Source organism: Mixophyes fleayi, chromosome 7, assembly GCF_038048845.1.
Source record: "Mixophyes fleayi isolate aMixFle1 chromosome 7, aMixFle1.hap1, whole genome shotgun sequence".
Lineage (NCBI taxonomy): Eukaryota > Metazoa > Chordata > Amphibia > Anura > Limnodynastidae > Mixophyes > Mixophyes fleayi.
Window position 1 is genome coordinate 96,111,176 of NC_134408.1, and position 17,500 is coordinate 96,128,675.

The 17,500-nt window shown below is 43.9% G+C and overlaps 1 protein-coding gene across 1 annotated transcript in view; it reads left to right on the forward strand.

Moving 5' to 3' along the window:
- Positions 1–17,500, forward strand: part of CYP20A1 (cytochrome P450 family 20 subfamily A member 1) — a 54,748-nt gene that overhangs the window by 12,227 nt on the left and 25,021 nt on the right. The window contains exons 2-5 of the mRNA XM_075180159.1: positions 6,248–6,297; positions 11,669–11,835; positions 15,588–15,733; positions 16,577–16,744. Of these exons, the coding sequence (XP_075036260.1) occupies positions 6,248–6,297; positions 11,669–11,835; positions 15,588–15,733; positions 16,577–16,744 (531 nt within the window). The remainder of the gene's footprint in view (positions 1–6,247; positions 6,298–11,668; positions 11,836–15,587; positions 15,734–16,576; positions 16,745–17,500) is intronic.

Here is a 17,500-nt window from a genome sequence, read left to right on the forward strand (position 1 = left end):
TCCCCTTCAGCCGTGCGTTTCTCTCTCTCTCTCTCTGTCCCCCTTCAGCGTGCTTTCTCTCTCTCTCTCTCTCTGTCCCCCCTTCAGCGTGCGTTTCTCTCTCTCTCTCTCTGTCCCCCTTCAGCGTGCGTTCTCTCTCTCTCTGTCCCCCTTCAGCGTGCGTTCTCTCCTCTCTCCTCTCTCTCTCTGTCCCCCTTCAGCGTGCGTTTCTCTCTCTCTCTCTCTCTCTCTCTCTGTCCCCCTTCAGCGTGCGTTCTCTCTCTCTCTCTCTGTCCCCCTTCAGCGTGCGTCTCTCTCTCTCTCTCTCTGCCCCCTTCAGCGTGCGTCTCTCTCTCTCTGTCCCCTTCAGCGTGCGTCTCTCTCTCTCTCTCTCTCTCTCTGTCCCCCTTCAGCGTGCGTCTCTCTCTCTCTCTCTCTCTGTCCCCCTTCAGCGTGCGTCTCTCTCTCTCTCTCTCTCTCTGTCCCCCTTCAGCGTGCGTTCTCTCTCTCTCTCTCTCTCTCTCTCTCTCTCTCTGTCCCCCTTCAGCGTGCGTCTCTCCTCTCTCTCTCTCTCTCGTCCCCCTTCAGCGGCGTTCTCTCTCTCTCTCTCTCTGTCCCCCTTCAGCGTGCGTTTCTCTCTCTCTCCTCTCTCTCTCTGTCCCCCTTCAGCGTGCGTTTCTCTCTCTCTCTCTCTCTCTGTCCCCTTCAGCGTGCGTTTCTCTCTCTCTCTCTCTCTCTCTGTCCCCCTTCAGCGTGCGTTTCTCTCTCTCTCTCTCTCTCTGTCCCCCTTCAAGCGTGCGTTTCTCTCTCTCTCTCTCTCTCTGTCCCCCTTCAGCGTGCGTTTTCCTCTCTCTCTCTTTCCCCCTTCAGCGTGCGTTTCTCTCTCTCTCTCTCTCTCTCTCTCTCTCTCTCTCTCTCTCTCTCTCTCTCTCTGTCCCCCCTTCAGCGTGCTTTTCTCTTTCTCTCTCTCTCTCTCTCTCTCTCTCTCTCTCTCTCTGTCCCCCTTCAGCGTGCGTTTCCTCTCTCTCTGTCCCCCTTCAGCGTGCGTTTCTCTCTCTCTCTCTCTCTCTCTCTCTCTCTCTCTCTGTCCCCCTTCAGCGTGCGTTTCTCTCTCTCTCTCTCTCTCTCTCTCTCCTGTCCCCCTTCAGCGTGCGTTTCTCTCTCTCTCTCTGTCCCCTTCAGCGGGCGTTTCTCTCTCTCTCTCTGTCCCCCTTCAGCGTGCGTTTCTCTCTCTCTCTCTCTGTCCCCCTTCAGCGTGCGTTTCTCTCTCTCTCTCTCTCTCTGTCCCCCTTCAGCGTGCGTTTCTCTCTCTCTCTCTCTCTGTCCCCCTTCAGCGTGCGTTTCTCTCTCTCTCTCTGTCCCCCCTTCAGCGTGCGTTTCCTCTCTCTCTCTCTCTCTCTCTGTCCCCCTTCAGCTTGCGTTTCTCTCTCTCTCTCTCTCTCTGTCCCCCTTCAGCGTGCGTTTCTCTCTCTCTCTCTCTCTGTCCCCCTTCAGCGTGCGTCTCTCTCTGTCCCCCTTCAGCGTGCGTCTCTCTCTCTGTCCCCCTTCAGCTTGCGTCTCTCTCTCTCTCTGTCCCCCCTTCAGCGTGCGTCTCTCTCTCTCTCTCTCTCTCTCTCTCTCTGTCCCCCTTCAGCGTGCGTCTCTCTCTCTCTCTCTCTCTCTCTCTCTGTCCCCCTTCAGCGTGCGTTTCTCTCTCTCTCTCTCTCTCTCTCTCTCTCTGTCTCTGTCCCCCTTCAGCTTGCTTCTCTCTCTCTGTCCCCCTTCAGCTTGCGTCTCTCTCTCTGTCCCCCTTCAGCGTGCGTTTCTCTCTCTCTCTCTCTCTCTGTCCCCCTTCAGCGTGCGTTTCTCTCTCTCTCTCTCTGTCCCCCTTCAGCGTGCGTTTCTCTCTCTCTCTCTCTGTCCCCCTTCAGCGTGCGTTTCTCTCTCTCTCTCTCTGTCCCCCTTCAGCGTGCGTTTCTCTCTCTCTCCTCTCTCTGTCCCCCTTCAGCGTGCGTTTCTCTCTCTCTCTCTCTGTCCCCCTTCAGCGTGCGTTTCTCTCTCTCTCTGTCCCCCTTCAGCGTGCGTTTCTCTCTCTCTCTCTCTCTCTCTCTCTGTCCCCCTTCAGCGTGCGTTTCTCTCTCTCTCTCTCTCTGTCCCCCTTCAGCGTGCGTTTCTCTCTCTCTCTCTCTCTGTCCCCCTTTCAGCGTGCGTTTCTCTCTCTCTCTCTCTCTGTCCCCCTTCAGCGTGCGTTTCTCTCTCTCTCTCTATCTCTGTCCCCCTTCAGCGTGCGTGTCTCTCTTTCTGTCCCCCTCCTTCAGCGTGTGTGTGTCTCTCTCTCTGTCCCCCTCCTTCAGCGTGTCTCTGTCTCTCTCTCTCTGCCCCCCTCCTTCAGCATGTCTCTCTCTCTTTCCCCCTCCTTCAGCGTGTGTGTGTCTCTCTCTCTGTCCCCCTCCTTCAGCGTGTCTCTGTCTCTCTCTCTCTGCCCCCCTCCTTCAGCATGTCTCTCTCTCTGTCCCCCTCCTTCAGCGTGTGTGTCTCTCTCTCTCTCTGTCCCCCTCCTTCAGCGTGTGTGTGTCCTCTCTCTCTCTCTGTCCCCCTCCCTCAGCGTGTGTGTGTCTCTCTCTCTCTGTCCCCCTCCCTCAGCGTGTGTGTGTCTCTCTCTCTCTGTCCCCCTCCCTCAGCGTGTGTGTGTCTCTCTCTCTCTGTCCCCCTCCCTCAGCGTGTGTGTGTCTCTCTCTCTCTCTCTCTCTGTCCCCCTTCAACGTGTGTGTCTCTCCCCCTTCAGCGTGTGTCTCTCTCTGTCCCCCTTCAGCGTGGCTCTCTGTGCCCACCGTCACTCCCCTTTACTTACCTTCTTTCCTGACGTCCTCGCTGCTGCTGCTTCTCACTGAAGCTGACAGACGTGTAGACGTCACGCCCGGCAGTCAGTGAGGAGGAGGATCCGGCGCTGGATGATTGGTAAGATTTTTTGGGGTTTTTTAAGGGTTTTTTTTTCTCCTTTTTATTGCTAGTGATCGCGGCACCCCTGTGACAGCGCCGCGGCACCCCAGGGAGCCGTGGCGCACACTTTGGGAACCGATGTCATAGGCTACAGGTGTTACTTGTGCCTCTGTTGTACATGGTGAGGTCAAGGTTGATATTAAGTCCATATTATGTGACAATAGCTTTAAAGACAAACTAAGTGAAATGCTTTGTTCATTCAAACATTTATATGGAAAAAAAGCTGTAAAGTAGGTTAAAATAGCCATTTGAGTAAAAAGGCAGTTTATGTGATCCAATTCAGTGACTTGTGATGTAGGACAGTGATTCACAGAAGTATATAGTGTAGTGGCATTTTCTGGATTCATTTCATGGGATTGGATGGCATTGTTGAATTTTATGTTTATTATAATTTATCTGTTGCATGACACTTTTTATTCCCTAACACCTAATTTAAAATATTGAAATAAACAAACCTGGCGGAGAATTCCGTTCAAAGTGATGCACGGCTCCTCTCCCAATATGTCCCATCAGTATTAAATATTTGTAATGAATGATAAATTGTTACTACACATAAGCCCATGGCATGACATTTGTGTGGGTCAGGGCTTTGCATTGTGCACTAAAACAAAAAGCTGCAGTTTAAGCTTTCCTACACCGGGTCAGATCTGGCATAATAAATGGACAAGCTTTGTGCTGATAGTTTTTCTCAATGTGGTGTTTTGGATCACCTTGCTTGTTATTTCCTGTGGTCCAGTTTTATAAATATACAGTAATAAGTATCACTTTGTGCATGTAATCTGAATCAGATCCACAACTTTTTATTGTAACACGATTTTCATCTAACAGTAGTGTGACAGGATGGACCACCTATGCCACCCTGTCTGTTGTTGCTGGGAACCGGCTGGCCTTACTTTGCCACCATTTCTTTTCGTTATCTCAGGCGCACCCTCTAACCGAAGTAGAAGGGGAGGGGCTTACAAATGTTGCCACCACTGTACTCCTTACTGGCATCCAGAACCTGGTTCCTTCTGGATCACTGTCACTGATAGGGTACCCCCTTGCTGGTACCACTGACCTCTTACTGTGGATCAGGGTTGCTGTGGATGGATCCCCCTGGTCTATCACACTTGCTAGAGTTGCTGGGTAGCGGGCAGAGCAGTGGTGCTGGAAAGCTGGGTCCATACCTCAGACAGCTGGGAACAGATTACATTTTGGGTCTAATCTGTACGTCACAGGATTTTCAGCATGGAAAGGTTGTCAAGCAGGCCTTTGTAATAAGTGATGTTTATTTGCTCAAGTAGTCCTAATAAGGACAGTTCACACGCCAGTTTGTGGTACTAGCGAGCTTTCCAGAAGTATAGATGGTATAAGAATGATATATTACATGTTCAAACAGCTCACATTTTATACAGTTCTGACATAACTCCTGGCAGGGGGTAAGCCTGCCCCCTGATCTAAGATGGTTCCGCAACATCTGAGCTATTTTTAGTATCTGGATACAATATATGTTTCCCAAACATGGATTTACATGCAATCCAAAGCTAACAATATTTACACTTATCTGTGATATTCTTAAACTTGCTATGATTTCCTGCATCCTGTTTTAAACACAGAGCAAATCTAACAGCAAGTCTAATTAAGCAGTCTTGTGCCTTCAGGGGTGTGGGACACTCACACAACAAAAGGTCTAATTAACATGAGATTAACATGGGTCCTTTCTTCAGACAGTTGCAGAATAGACATTTCCTCCACTCAATTGCTAACTTGAGAATTCCCAAACAAAAGTTACAAAACCCCAAACAAGACTTCCTCAACAAATGATTATTGCATCAGAAATGAATGACATTCCTCTACAAAGTGCCACACAATATATAATAATCAGTACATTGCAATGATATAAATAGGCGCCCTGCGCTATTTACTTTAAATATATTTATACCGCAAGTTATTTATAAGTGATCCAGTCACAAGTAGTGCATGCAGCTTGCCCTTAACAAGCAGTACAGTGTGATGCCTCCCAATTATCACTGAGGTTGGGATAAAGTCCTGACTGAGCGGGATAGTCATGCAAAATTTGAACCATTCCAACAGAATCAGGACAGTTGGCATACTATCCTGTTCTCTCCTACATGTTCTTCAGGCTTTTACTACCAGTGGGTGCTAATGTTTTAAGCTCAGATGTTGCTTGCCTGGATCCTCGAATATGGGGGCCCTGTTTGGATAAAAGAAATAGCTACATGGAATGTGGAAAGTCTAGCAATGAGTGAACCATTTAGGCCTCCCTCCTGAAACCAGCCCGACATTACAATAATATCATTCACATTTAATAAGTAAATCTATCTCCCCCCCCCCCCCTGCAGCTCTGACATTAAATTAATAGAATTCAGAATTTATAAATAGACCTATTTGCCTCCAATGTACATTGACATTCAATTTATTACTCACTTTAAATAAATACACCTATGCCCCCCCCCAAGCAACTCAATATTAAATAATTAGTATTCACATTTAATAAATAGTACTCCTTCTCTCCAAACTCAGCTTGATGTTCAATTAAAATCCTCCAAACACCCCCAACATTCATTAAATGATGCTATTACCCCACCTTAAATGAATAATCACCATCAACCCACTATTAAATAGTCCCCACCAATAGATTAATATGTCCCACCCACTATTAAATGATTAGCTGCCACCCTCACAATTAAATTAATACCCAGCCTACACCCCATTGCAGTAAGTTGCCCTCCACCACACTTATCATCTTTACCTGCCTCAGATTTCAGAAGCAGACTCTTCTGTCTGTCTCCCATTTCCTGCACCCATGGGACTATGTCAAGTGGTGCACACGCAACGTGTGTTAGAATGTCAATGCTGGGGCAGAAAAGATTTTGTAGATACGCTGCAGTAAAGTGGCTGGTCCAGCGTGAGGGAGCAGTCAATCAAACCAGGCCAGAGTGCGTGCCTGCCTTCACAATTGTTTTAATCTGCACTCTGAGCCACACTCTCTCCTCTTGTTTCAGCTGTGCCCTCTTCCAATTAGACTATAAGATCTTTCATAAGCAGTGCCCTACCTACCCTATGTTTTCATGTATGCATTTTTTGTCTACCTTGTATGTCCCGGTTTTATCTATGTCCTGTTTTCCCTACTGTGCAGTGTTGTGGAGCACTATAGCACCTTATAATTCCACGTTAATAATAATAATAATAATAATAATAATGATTATGTATTGGAATGATTTTGTTTTGTTTTAACGGCCACTGTTTTTTGCATGTTTTCTAATTTCTATTTTTATACCCTTTTTAGTCTTCCAGACAGGCATGCGGCATACCTGGGCTTGCCCCTACAGAAGAGAAGTGAGTTATCTGATTTTAATGATGCACTTTTATTATATTGCAATCGAAATGTGTGATTATTATTAAACGAGTATAGCATTTTTTAACAGTCTATGTGAATAATTGCATTAACCTCCTCTATGAAAATGGCATCATGCCTTTGTCACAGATTTTTATTTTGTTCTCTCCATGTACATTTTAACTTCTATACGCAATGGCAGTACCCAATGGCGTGAAAAAAAAGTTCTAGCTTCCTCCTATTACTCCTTGTTAAATATATATTGTAAAATATCAAAATGATCAATCAAAAATGATACATTCAAAATCTAAATAAATGGGAAAATCTGAAATATGTATTATATATTCCTCCTATTAATATGACACATGGCAGGTATAAGAAAATGCACAAACTTAGACCAATTTCATATGTATTTGTTATTTCACTAATAAATAATGATCTTTAACAACAATAATAATTGATATTACATATTATATTGCCCATCAAGATAAACATCTATAACAGGAAGAATATATACAAATCACATAAATTATAAATACACATGATCTTGGAAATGAGTAGAGACACGGTGATATCAGATCATTTTACCATGATATCATCTTCCCTTACCTCTATAACTCTCACTTTATATATTGTACACCACTCGGCAGCACTCCAAATCCCCCTCCTCTCCCTTCAAGGAGCACTCTATCAATTAATTCTATAGTATCTCTTTATATACACTAAGCATGGCAAAAATGACCTTCCCAAACACCAACCATATTATGGGATACTCACCTTCTCATGAATATTTTATTATTATTTAGATAATTTACCACTGATATATTATACAGGATTGTATGATGTGGTGATAGCACAAACAAACTGGCTTTGTTTGAATTAACCCTTTTCTTTATCCTCCTATTGTTGGACACTTCAGACATTGGGGTATATTATAGTGGAATAGAGAGTTGGCCACTTTAAGAAAATTGTTAGTTAGCCGTAGCTCCTCCCCCTCTATACCCCTTTTTAGTGTTGAGCGTGTAGGGCTGCTAGTGTTTTTTCTTTGTTTTTTTGTTTCTTTTTGTATGTAGTCAATCATTCATTACTTGCTGGCATCTTGGATGGCATCTATGAGCTGCATCGGCGGTTCAGTAAGGACCGCGTCCAGGGTCTCGTTCTGCCGTCAGATGTCGGTAGCAGCGCTTACTGCAGCTTCTGCATGGAGCTTGCACGATTGGGCTCATTTAGGCTGATTAGCAGAAAACAGTGCGGCCGGCGGTGCGCTGCTTGGAGAACTGGAGGTGCCACTGCAGGCTCACTTTTTGTGCATTGATTGTGTGCTGCTTGTCTTTTTCACTATGTTTTATTCAGTGTGTTTTGTCCCATCTGTGTGTAACATGTCAGATAGATCCTTGAGGGTTAAGGCTAGGGAGACTTCTATGTTGTAGTTTACCTGTATTGTCTCTAACTCTTAAGTTGCCTTCCGGACAGTTGGGCGCAGGCGGTTGGTGGCGCACATGCAGGGAAATTATTCAGATTCTAACTGTTCTTCCTAGGAGGAGGGCGAAGTGGTCGTTGATTTTGACATGGAGAATTCTTCTTTTTAGGAGGAAGGTCCTCCTGACCGTCAGGGTGTAGAGGACTTGATATGGGCCGTGTATTGGGCACTGGAGTTTTCTGAGGAAGTTGTCCTTGAGTCTGCAGAGCCCTCTCTCTTCACATGGCGGTTTAAGACTTCTTTGTCTTTTCCCTCTTCTTCCCAATTGAAAGATATGTTGGATGAGTCTTGATCTTCACCAGATCGCAAGTTTCAGGTGTTCCTTCGGCTGCAGTCTTGTTAGCCCTTTCCCCCTGAAGTTCTCACAAATTGGGAGGCAACTCCAATAGTGGACATTCCAGTTGAAAGGCTAGCTAAGGTCACTACCATCTCTCTTCCCAACTCAGCCATTCTTAAGAACCATGTACACTTACGGTTGAGGGCATCCTTAAGTCCGTTTTTGTGGCGGCGGGGACCTCTTTGCGGGCTTCTTTGGTGGCTGAATGGGTTAGAAAAACTGTAGAAGACTGATTGAGGCTTAAGTCCTGAGAGGCTGATGTTGAGTCAAAAAATGCTCTTGAAACAATTCCCTTTTGTGGAGGTGTTTTGCTTGGGTCTCCGTTTGACACCATTATCAGTAAAGGAACAGGAGGTAAAAGTACTTCTCTTCCTGTCAGTGCTTCCACACCGAAGATTTCCAGGTTTTGATCATTTTGATAATCTGACAGGTCTTGGGGTCAGTCCTCCACAGGTCAGTCATCGGGCCCCAGGTGTGGTCTACAACGTGGACATCAGGCCTCGTCTGCTTGGAGTCCGACTGCTAGGGTGGACCGGGGGTACATGATCGATTTCCTCTGGTATTTTCCCATGCAATTTTTTTTTTTTCTACTGGGCTTCCGACATGTTCGAAAAAGTCCACTCCCTGATTTGTTATTTCGGTTCAGAAATCACAAAAAGGTTTGGAATTTTATTCCAAACTGTTTCTTGTTCCAAAACCCAATGTCTCATTTTGGCCGATTCTGAATCTAAAATCTTTGAACACCAAGGTCAGGGTGCCCAAATTTAATATGGAGTCATTTCGGTCTGTGATTCACATTATGGAACAAGGGGAGTTCATGGTGGCTCTAGGCATCAAGAATGCTTATCGCCATGTTCCCAGCTGGGAGGGTCATCAGTCCCCAGGTTTGCGGTTCAGTTGGATCACTAACAATTCCGGGCATTTCCTTTTAGTCTGGCCATGGCTCCGCGGGTCTTCACCAAGATCATGGCGGTGCTGTTGGGCTCCAAGGTGATTACGATAACCCCTTACCTGGATAATCTTTTCTAAATGCAGGGTCCCCAGCAGTTCTCCTTTCCCATATCTGGGTGACGACCCAGACTCTGGAATCCCACGGTTGGATACTTAACTTCAACAATTCCATGTTGACTCTGACCCAACGGATTATCTTTTTGGGACTGCTATTCGACACCCAACAGCAGCGGGACTCCGGACAAAATTCAGTCTTTACGGAAGATGGTAAGATCTCTGTTGGCTGTCAAACAGACTACTGCACACTTCTGCATGAGGTTTCTGGGCAAGATGGTATAGACTTTCGAGGCGGTCCAGTGTGCTCAGTTTCATGCATGCGAGTTCTAGTTGGAACTCCTGTCGAACTGGAACATATCCCACCTGAATCTGTCCGGTCAGGTATCCCGTCTTTCTTTTCAGTTGCGTCAGTCGTTCCTTTGGTGGCTGCAGAAGAACAATCTCTGCAGGGGTTGTCCATTCTCGACTTGGTGTTGAACCTTGATTACAATGCTTGCAAGACTTTATGGTGGCGTGTCATCTGTCTTCACGCTCGGTTTCAGGATCTTTGGACTATGAAAGAATCCAAACTTCCAATCAGTGTATTGGAACTGCAAGCTGTGTTCTGATCAGTGTGCAACATATGTTGCAGGGAAGGGCGGTGAAGATACAGTCGTACATTGCAACAGCAGTGATTGCCTTAATCGCCAGGGCAGCACTAACAGTTCTTTTGTCATGTGAGAGGTGCACAGGATCTTATGGTGGGCCAAATCTCACGTTCAGGCAGTCATGGCAGTTTTCATCCCAGGGGAAGAATATTGGAAAGTCCATTTTCTCAGCAGGCAGACTCTTCATCTCGGCACACGATCCCTCCATCTGAAGGTGTTTCATCAGTTGGTAGATAGGTGGGGTCAAACAGCATGATCATATTAAGCATTTAGAAAAATTTCCCATTCTTGCTGGTATAACTGTTTCACCTACACTTGTGGGGAGATAGAGAATAAAGTGTTAACAGGGCAGGGAAGATCTAATTAAACAAAGGAGTCATGGAAGTTCTTCAAATGGCTGAGAAGCCATTGAAAGTTTAGGGAGGTTAGAGTCCCAGTCGGACCTCCCGTTGGTGATGATAGGGAGAACTTTGAATAGGGGGAGACTGTTCTGGGCCTTCCACTGGATGGATTTGGATGACATTTAATATACAAATATATAAGACACTAGGCAGCCACCTCATGGGTGTGTTAGAAGAGCTGCTAATTATTTTTAAAAAGTTGACAGTTGAATCCAACTCATTGATAACTTAAGAACTTGAAGATTTAAACCTAACCTCCACGACAATTTTCCCTCAATTTTCTGATGTCCAATCCCGATTACACATTCCCTCAAAATACTTTTACCTATACTTACAGCTTCGTCCCTTTCATAATACAGTAAAAGCTCGCCTGTCCTCACGTTCTCTAACCACCTTTTAAAAATATTTGTCTGTCACTCATCTAAGAAAGGCCTCATTTCCACTCTATACTATACACTTGGCCCGCCTACTCTAGATCTCAGAGACCCTCATGAACTTGCCTGGGAACATGATCTTGGTGAAACCCTATTTAATGAAGAATGGTCAGAGATACTTGAGAATACTGCCTCCAGTTCCATCTGCATCAGAATAAGAGAATGCTTACAAGGTATTAGTCCCACCGGTATATATGCCCTCCCGACTTCACAGAATACTCCCTGACTCATCTGTCCGCTGTTGGCGGGGATGCTCCAATGAAGGTACCTTCCTCCACATATGGTGGACCTGTCCCAAATGAACACGCTTCTGGGTTGATGTTAAACAATTGATTCAATCGGAACTCCAGGTTGGCGTGCCATTGGAGCCTAAACTCTTTCTCCTCTCTCTGGAGGCACCCTCGGCGACTCAGCACCAGAAAGAGCTGGCTAGACACATTCTCTCGGCAGATGCCTGCCAAATCGCAGCAGACTACCGACGGCAGTCTCCTCCATCCTTTCAGGCAATTATTAACAGAGTATGGCAGACACAACTAGCATTCTTAATAAATCTTCCAAATCGTTCAGCAAAGTTTGGGACCCATGGCTATCGTTTTTCCAGGCTAGATCTCCTTTCTCTTGAGACTAAATGGTTATTAGTCCTCCTCATCACCTCCTCATTTTCCCCCTTCCTCAGCTCTGGACTTATCCTGATATGGATTTTGCCTCCTTACCCCTTTTTATACAAAAAACAAAAAACACTTTGTCGTCATTACTATTTTCATTGTGATACCTTTGTATAGAAATGTTAAGAAGTTACGCTGGTAATTATTTAGATATATGTTAACTCTTTGTACTTGTATATTTGTTGGACCTTGTATATATAAACCTTTAACAAAAAAAAAAACTTGAAGATTTAAACCCGGGCAACGCCGGCCAGGTACTTCAGCTAGTATAATATCTTTTTAATGTCCGATATTCCTATTGGCAATCTCTTGTTTCTGTATAATTCTGGAGTGAGTAAGCATTGTTGTTTCATTTACGATCGCACATCTCATGTCTCTTCTGTCATTTCTCATCCTCTCAGGGATGGCAATCTGCAGGACATTGTGAACAGAGGGAGTCTGCATGAGTTCCTGGTCAATTTACATGAGAAGTTTGGGCCTGTAGCTTCTTTCTGGTTTGGTCGGCGACTTGTAGTTAGCCTTGGGTCTTTGGATCTGTTAAGACAACACATCAACCCTAACAAAACATGTAAGTATATTTACCTTTCTACATGCTCCAAATAAGGGTGGGTTCTTACATTAAAACTGTATTATCATTTAAAGTGTGAACAATTTGGTCAAGGGATGTGAGAGGAAACCACGGAGCCCTGTGAAAAACGGCTGGAGACTCCAGTCGTTCCTGGGGTTCCATGGAGAGGGGTGAGGTAAATGGCCCCATATAGTAATGCAGCTTAAATATTTACTAGACCTCTTACATTAAGGGTAGCAGATATAAATCTGATATTTTTAAATTATCGTTGTGAGGGACAGGCACAAAACCAACATATGTACAGGAGTAATAATTACAGATATGCACAATGGACACGAGAGTAGTACATACCATACAATACCGGTCCTATTATGGCCACCTTGGGAAATCCGACTATAGGCTTAGGCTTTCCTGGGAGTGCAAAGCCCCAGTGACTGGCAGCTGGGCAGTGGTCCGGCTTCGCTGTCACCTCGCTTTTGTCGAGCACACAGATTCACAAGACCTGGGGTAACTTAGCCAAAGGAATAGGAACAAGGGTCCTTGCAGTCCTTCTCCCGATTTCTGTCCTCCGTCAGCTGGCAGGAACCATACCTCCTACACCAGCCTGATCTTTCCTCTATCAACCCCTCCACTGCTCTTTCTTATACCCACAGAATAGCCTCAGGCAGTAGAGGTGTGTTTGGCTGTCTGCTGTGTCTTAGGCTATTAAGGCAGAGGATTACAATAAACATTTCCTAAATTAAGGTGCTTAAATCAGACACAGAAAGCCACCATGTCTGGCTTATGAATACACTACTACACTTGATCTGATTTGTCTACATATGTAGATAAAAGCACAATATTACAGTTTCACATTTTTAGCCTGTAATGTGTGGTTAAAATATACACAATCTATGTAAATGGTTACAGCATAATGTAATGGTGACTATTCACTCCATTGTGTTTTAAATATAACACTTTCCTGACTAGATTTTAACAGAGGATGTGACACTACCACTAGCTAAATCTCCTGTTGTTTAGGTAACAAAGATAGTTTCTGTTAAACAATAGTCTGGTCTACCTGATAATATAATTATTGATGTATTGTTACTGCAGATCTAGAATACCCATAGACTTACTCTTTTGGTATAAGTAAACAATAGAAAGCCCTAAGAATAGCATGAATACATCACCTACAGTGTAAAGGATAATGACACAATCTCATATATTACCAATATTAAAGCTAATATTCAAGCACAGTATGGGGGTGAGCACAGACATGCTATGGGAATGAAAACACACATACTGAATACACAGTCATAATGTGTGCTAGGGCAGACACTCTAGGAGGACATGGGGATAAAAAAAAATACATGTTCAGCAGTATCATGACAATCATTAACATAAAATGTCAGTGTTGGTACACTGACTTTTTCTAACTGTCAGTGTAATGATGTAATAGAAAAAAGAGGGTATTATATCCTTCAGAAACAGAATTGTTTTATTTGCACACCTTATTATCTGTATGTAAAGGTGCTACATTGCTGTCGCTATATAAGATACAAGATCACTTTTAAAACACAAGTAGAAATATATGTATAATACATTTTGAAAAATTGATATGTAATATTCTTGGATTAAAATGAGGTTCTCGGTGCACATTTTAATAAAAATAAAAATATGTGCTCCAGTACTGTGGTTTATGTTTTAGATCCCTGTCATTCATCATGTTACTAATAATGATGTTTATGTACTTCTTCTGTATTTGTTTTAGTGATTTCTGTATCGGACATTGTAGATCTGTAAAGCATAATAGGATGTCGGCGTTGTAAAATCATTAACTGCTAGTGTATGGGCTTTTCACACTACAATGTTGGTAATTGTAATACCAAAGTAGGGATAGATATTATGGATCCAAGCTGTAAAATTTGAAAGATTGTGAAGGAAAGACAGTTTGGAGGCTGAGCATGGGAAAAGCCCAAACTGCAGCAAAGCCTGCCTGGCACACTCTTATGTTGAAGTAGCTGTGTGAAACAGAGGGTGTGGCTTTACAGGGTGGTTTGTGTATTTTATAAAGCAAATGTCCTTTTTAGTGTATTTTAGATATCAACTACTCTTTCAAACAAGAACCCCAGAAATGTTATATTTCTGTGAATTTATAGGCATCTTGATCCACCCACCCCAGTAAATATTTACAGCTTTCCTCTGCATTTTCCCCATAACAAAAGTGGAAACAAAATTAAAATAAATGAATGTGTGCTGAAAAATGTACCATGGTCTTCTGTTTTCTAATGGAGGACACAAATGTCTATGGGTAGTATGCCGACTGCTAAATAAAAAGGATATAGACTTAATATAAGATCAGTTGTTTTTTTTATATATAATAAAGACCTTCAGCAAGTCCTCTCTTTCTAGCTTGTATCTACATACATCTTTTGGAATTAAAGGACAACTAAACTCCAAGAGTTACATTTTCATGCAAAATACATTGTTCAGTATTACCTTTCCAGCTAAAATGTAATTACTTCCTCCTCCTTCCACCACAAATGCTCATAGCCAGGCCTGTACTTCTGCTTTGGGAGTTTGTGGCTAAGCGCTTCGGAATATGTTGGCGCTATATAAATAAATGATGATGATGGAGGCATAAGGATGTGCTTGTAATTTGGGAAAGGTTCCATAAGGGAAAAATATGGTGAAGGCCTGAGGGAGGAAACAAGAGACCAGTCGAGAGCAAGCAACGGGGAGAGGACCGGGACATGGATAGAGCAGACAGCGGGGAGAGGACCGGGGGCGTGGGGGAGAGCAGACAGCGGGGAGAGGACCGGGGGCGTGGGGGAGAGCAGACAGCGAGGAGAGGACCGGGGGCGTGGGGGAGAGCAGACAGCGGGGAGAGGACCGGGGGCGTGGGGGAGGGCAGACAGCGGGGAGAGGACCGGGGGCGTGGGGGAGAGCAGACAGCGGGGAGAGGACCGGGGGCGTGGGGGAGAGCAGACAGCGGGGAGAGGACCGGGGGCGCGGGGGAGAGCAGACAGGGGAGAGCAGACAGCGGGGAGAGGACCGGGGGCGTGGGGGAGAGCAGACAGCAGGGAGGTGGGCAGGGGTAGAGCAGACAGCGGGGAGGGGGGCGGGGGGAGAGCGGGGAGGGGGGGCGGGGGGAGAGCAGACAGCGGGGAGGGGACTGGGGGTGGGGGGAGAGCAGACAGCGGGGAGAGGACCGGGGGCGTGGGGGAGAGTAGACAGAGGTACCATACTGACCTCCACATTCATAACTACAGCAGCTTCCACACACTGTGGCTTAGATGTTCCACAAAATGGGCGGTTTGGCAATAAGTGTTATGCCACTGATCTTGTTGTTCAGATACCTCACCAAGGAACCCATTCTCAAGGCTTTGCAATGACCAGGGAACAGGATTTGTTCTTCCTCTCTCATAAATGTCAGTTTGAATACTACTTTGAAGACACTGGGCCTGATTCATCAAGGAAAGTTAAGTAAAAAAAATTAAGTAGTCTCCTGGATAAAACCATGTTACAATGCAAGCGGTGCAAATTAGTTTTCTATTTTGCACATAAGTTAAATATTGTATTTAATTTATTTATTTAAATACACCACTATGTCAGTATGGCATCTCTAAGTCACCTGAAAAGTATTTTCATGAAACTGTTTTCAGATGCTTTACAGAAATTCAGGTAGATATTCCCCTCTTTAATGCACAATTTCCATTAGAAGAATATGAATTAAGTAAATTAGCCATTTCATTATTCTCCTCTTATAGCTGATCCCTTTCAGATGATGCTGAAATCTCTCTTGGGTTACCAGTCAGGAGTTATTGGAGAAGCTGCTGAAAGTCATTTACAGAAGAAGCTGTATGAGAATGGCATCAATAAGTCTCTACAAAGCAACTTTAGTATAATAATCAAGGTACTAAACTTTGTCTCACATTTTTCTATTTAACCACTTAAAGTTATCTGAAAAACTAGAGCCAATTCGAAAAAAAACAGTCATTTCTTAATCCTGCAACCATAAATTAGTAGTATGAGGTTGTAGTACATCCTACCACTATAAATAGCTAGTATGGTCCTACTTCACATAATGCACTACGCAAATAGTGGCACTTTTTAATGGAAAGATATTAACGCCAAATGTAGAAAATCTTAAGTAATTTTGACAGTAGTGATCTTAAAAATTACTTTAAGTAATTTTAAGATTGGTGTCATGAGATCTAGAAAACTCCATTATTTTGTAGGAAAACAGTATTCCGTATTTAATCTGCATCTCTCAGGCCACGATCTGAAGATCTATTTAAATTTCTTGTTCCTGACATACTTGCAAGTTTTTAGCTTTGAAACTATTATTTTGTACCTGGTGTGTCACCACTTAATGACCGTGAGTGGCTAAACACTAGATTAAAATACAAAATTTGTGAATATGGTGTTAAATAAAACATTTGTGGCTTGTTGATATCAAATAGTTGTGTAATCATTTTAACATTTACATTTAAGGACAACTCTAACATCATTTTTGTATCTTTGCTCAAATGTGTATGGTGATGTGTATTAGAAATGGGGTTGATGGAACAGGCAAAATTGGCAATAATTTAAATACAGCGCGTTCAGCATGTTTTTAGCAATATGTATTACTTGACCTGTTTTAAATATCATCCTTGGAATTGCAATGTCCCTATATATTGGAAGTAGTCTGAGAGAATTCATACAGTGTTAACTGCACTCCGTGACTCTGCTTCTCTGCAATTGTCTTTTGCAGCTTTCGGAGGAGTTGCTGGCAAAATGGAGTTCATACCCTCAGTCTCAGCATGTGCCCCTGTGCCAGCACATGCTTGGGTTTGCCATGAAATCCATTACCCAGACAGCAATGGGCAGCAGCTTTGAAGATGATCAGGAGGTTATCCGGTTCCGCAAAAACCATGAGGCGGTGAGTACTAAGCCGAGTGGAACAGGTTGGTTAGAGCTTGTGTAAGCACACCTTTTTACATTACCAGGGGCTTCCTCTATGTAAGGCAATCCACACACAAACCTATATTAAATTGTGTCTGAGAGTGATCGAATCAAAATGTAGGGAAATTGTAATTGAGGATGAAGCAAAAACCCATATTACATTTCAAGTGGTGCCAAAAGAAATTAAGTGTGAGGGTTTTTTTTGCCCTTCAAGTCTTCAAGTTGCAACAGAATTTGGTGGTGCGATTATAAATAAATGATCATGATGAAATGTATAGTGAATGAAGTAAACAGCAATCCTGATGGTTAGCAGCATTCTCAAATTTTTACACCAATCATTAAGTACCTTGCTTTTTAAATCTGTTCCCATACTGCCCTGCGGTCATTACCTGTTTAATGTCAGCAGCTCCGTTATACAAATGAGGGAGGTGCTGTTTAACACCCAGGCAACTAAATAATAATTTATGACACTGACATAGGTGGAGAGGACAGGTAAAGTGATGATTTTTGTCTTTGTCCTTGATAGTCTGCATAATACTGGCAGCACAGTGACCTAGTGGTTAGCAATTCTACCTCACAGCACTAGGGTCATGAGTTCGATTCCCGACCATGGCCTTATCTGTGTGGAGTTTGTATGTTTCCTCCCACACTCCAAAAACATACTCGTAGGCTGCTATCAAAATTGGCCCTAGTCTGTCTTTGTGTGTGTGTGTTAGTTAATTTAGACTGAAAT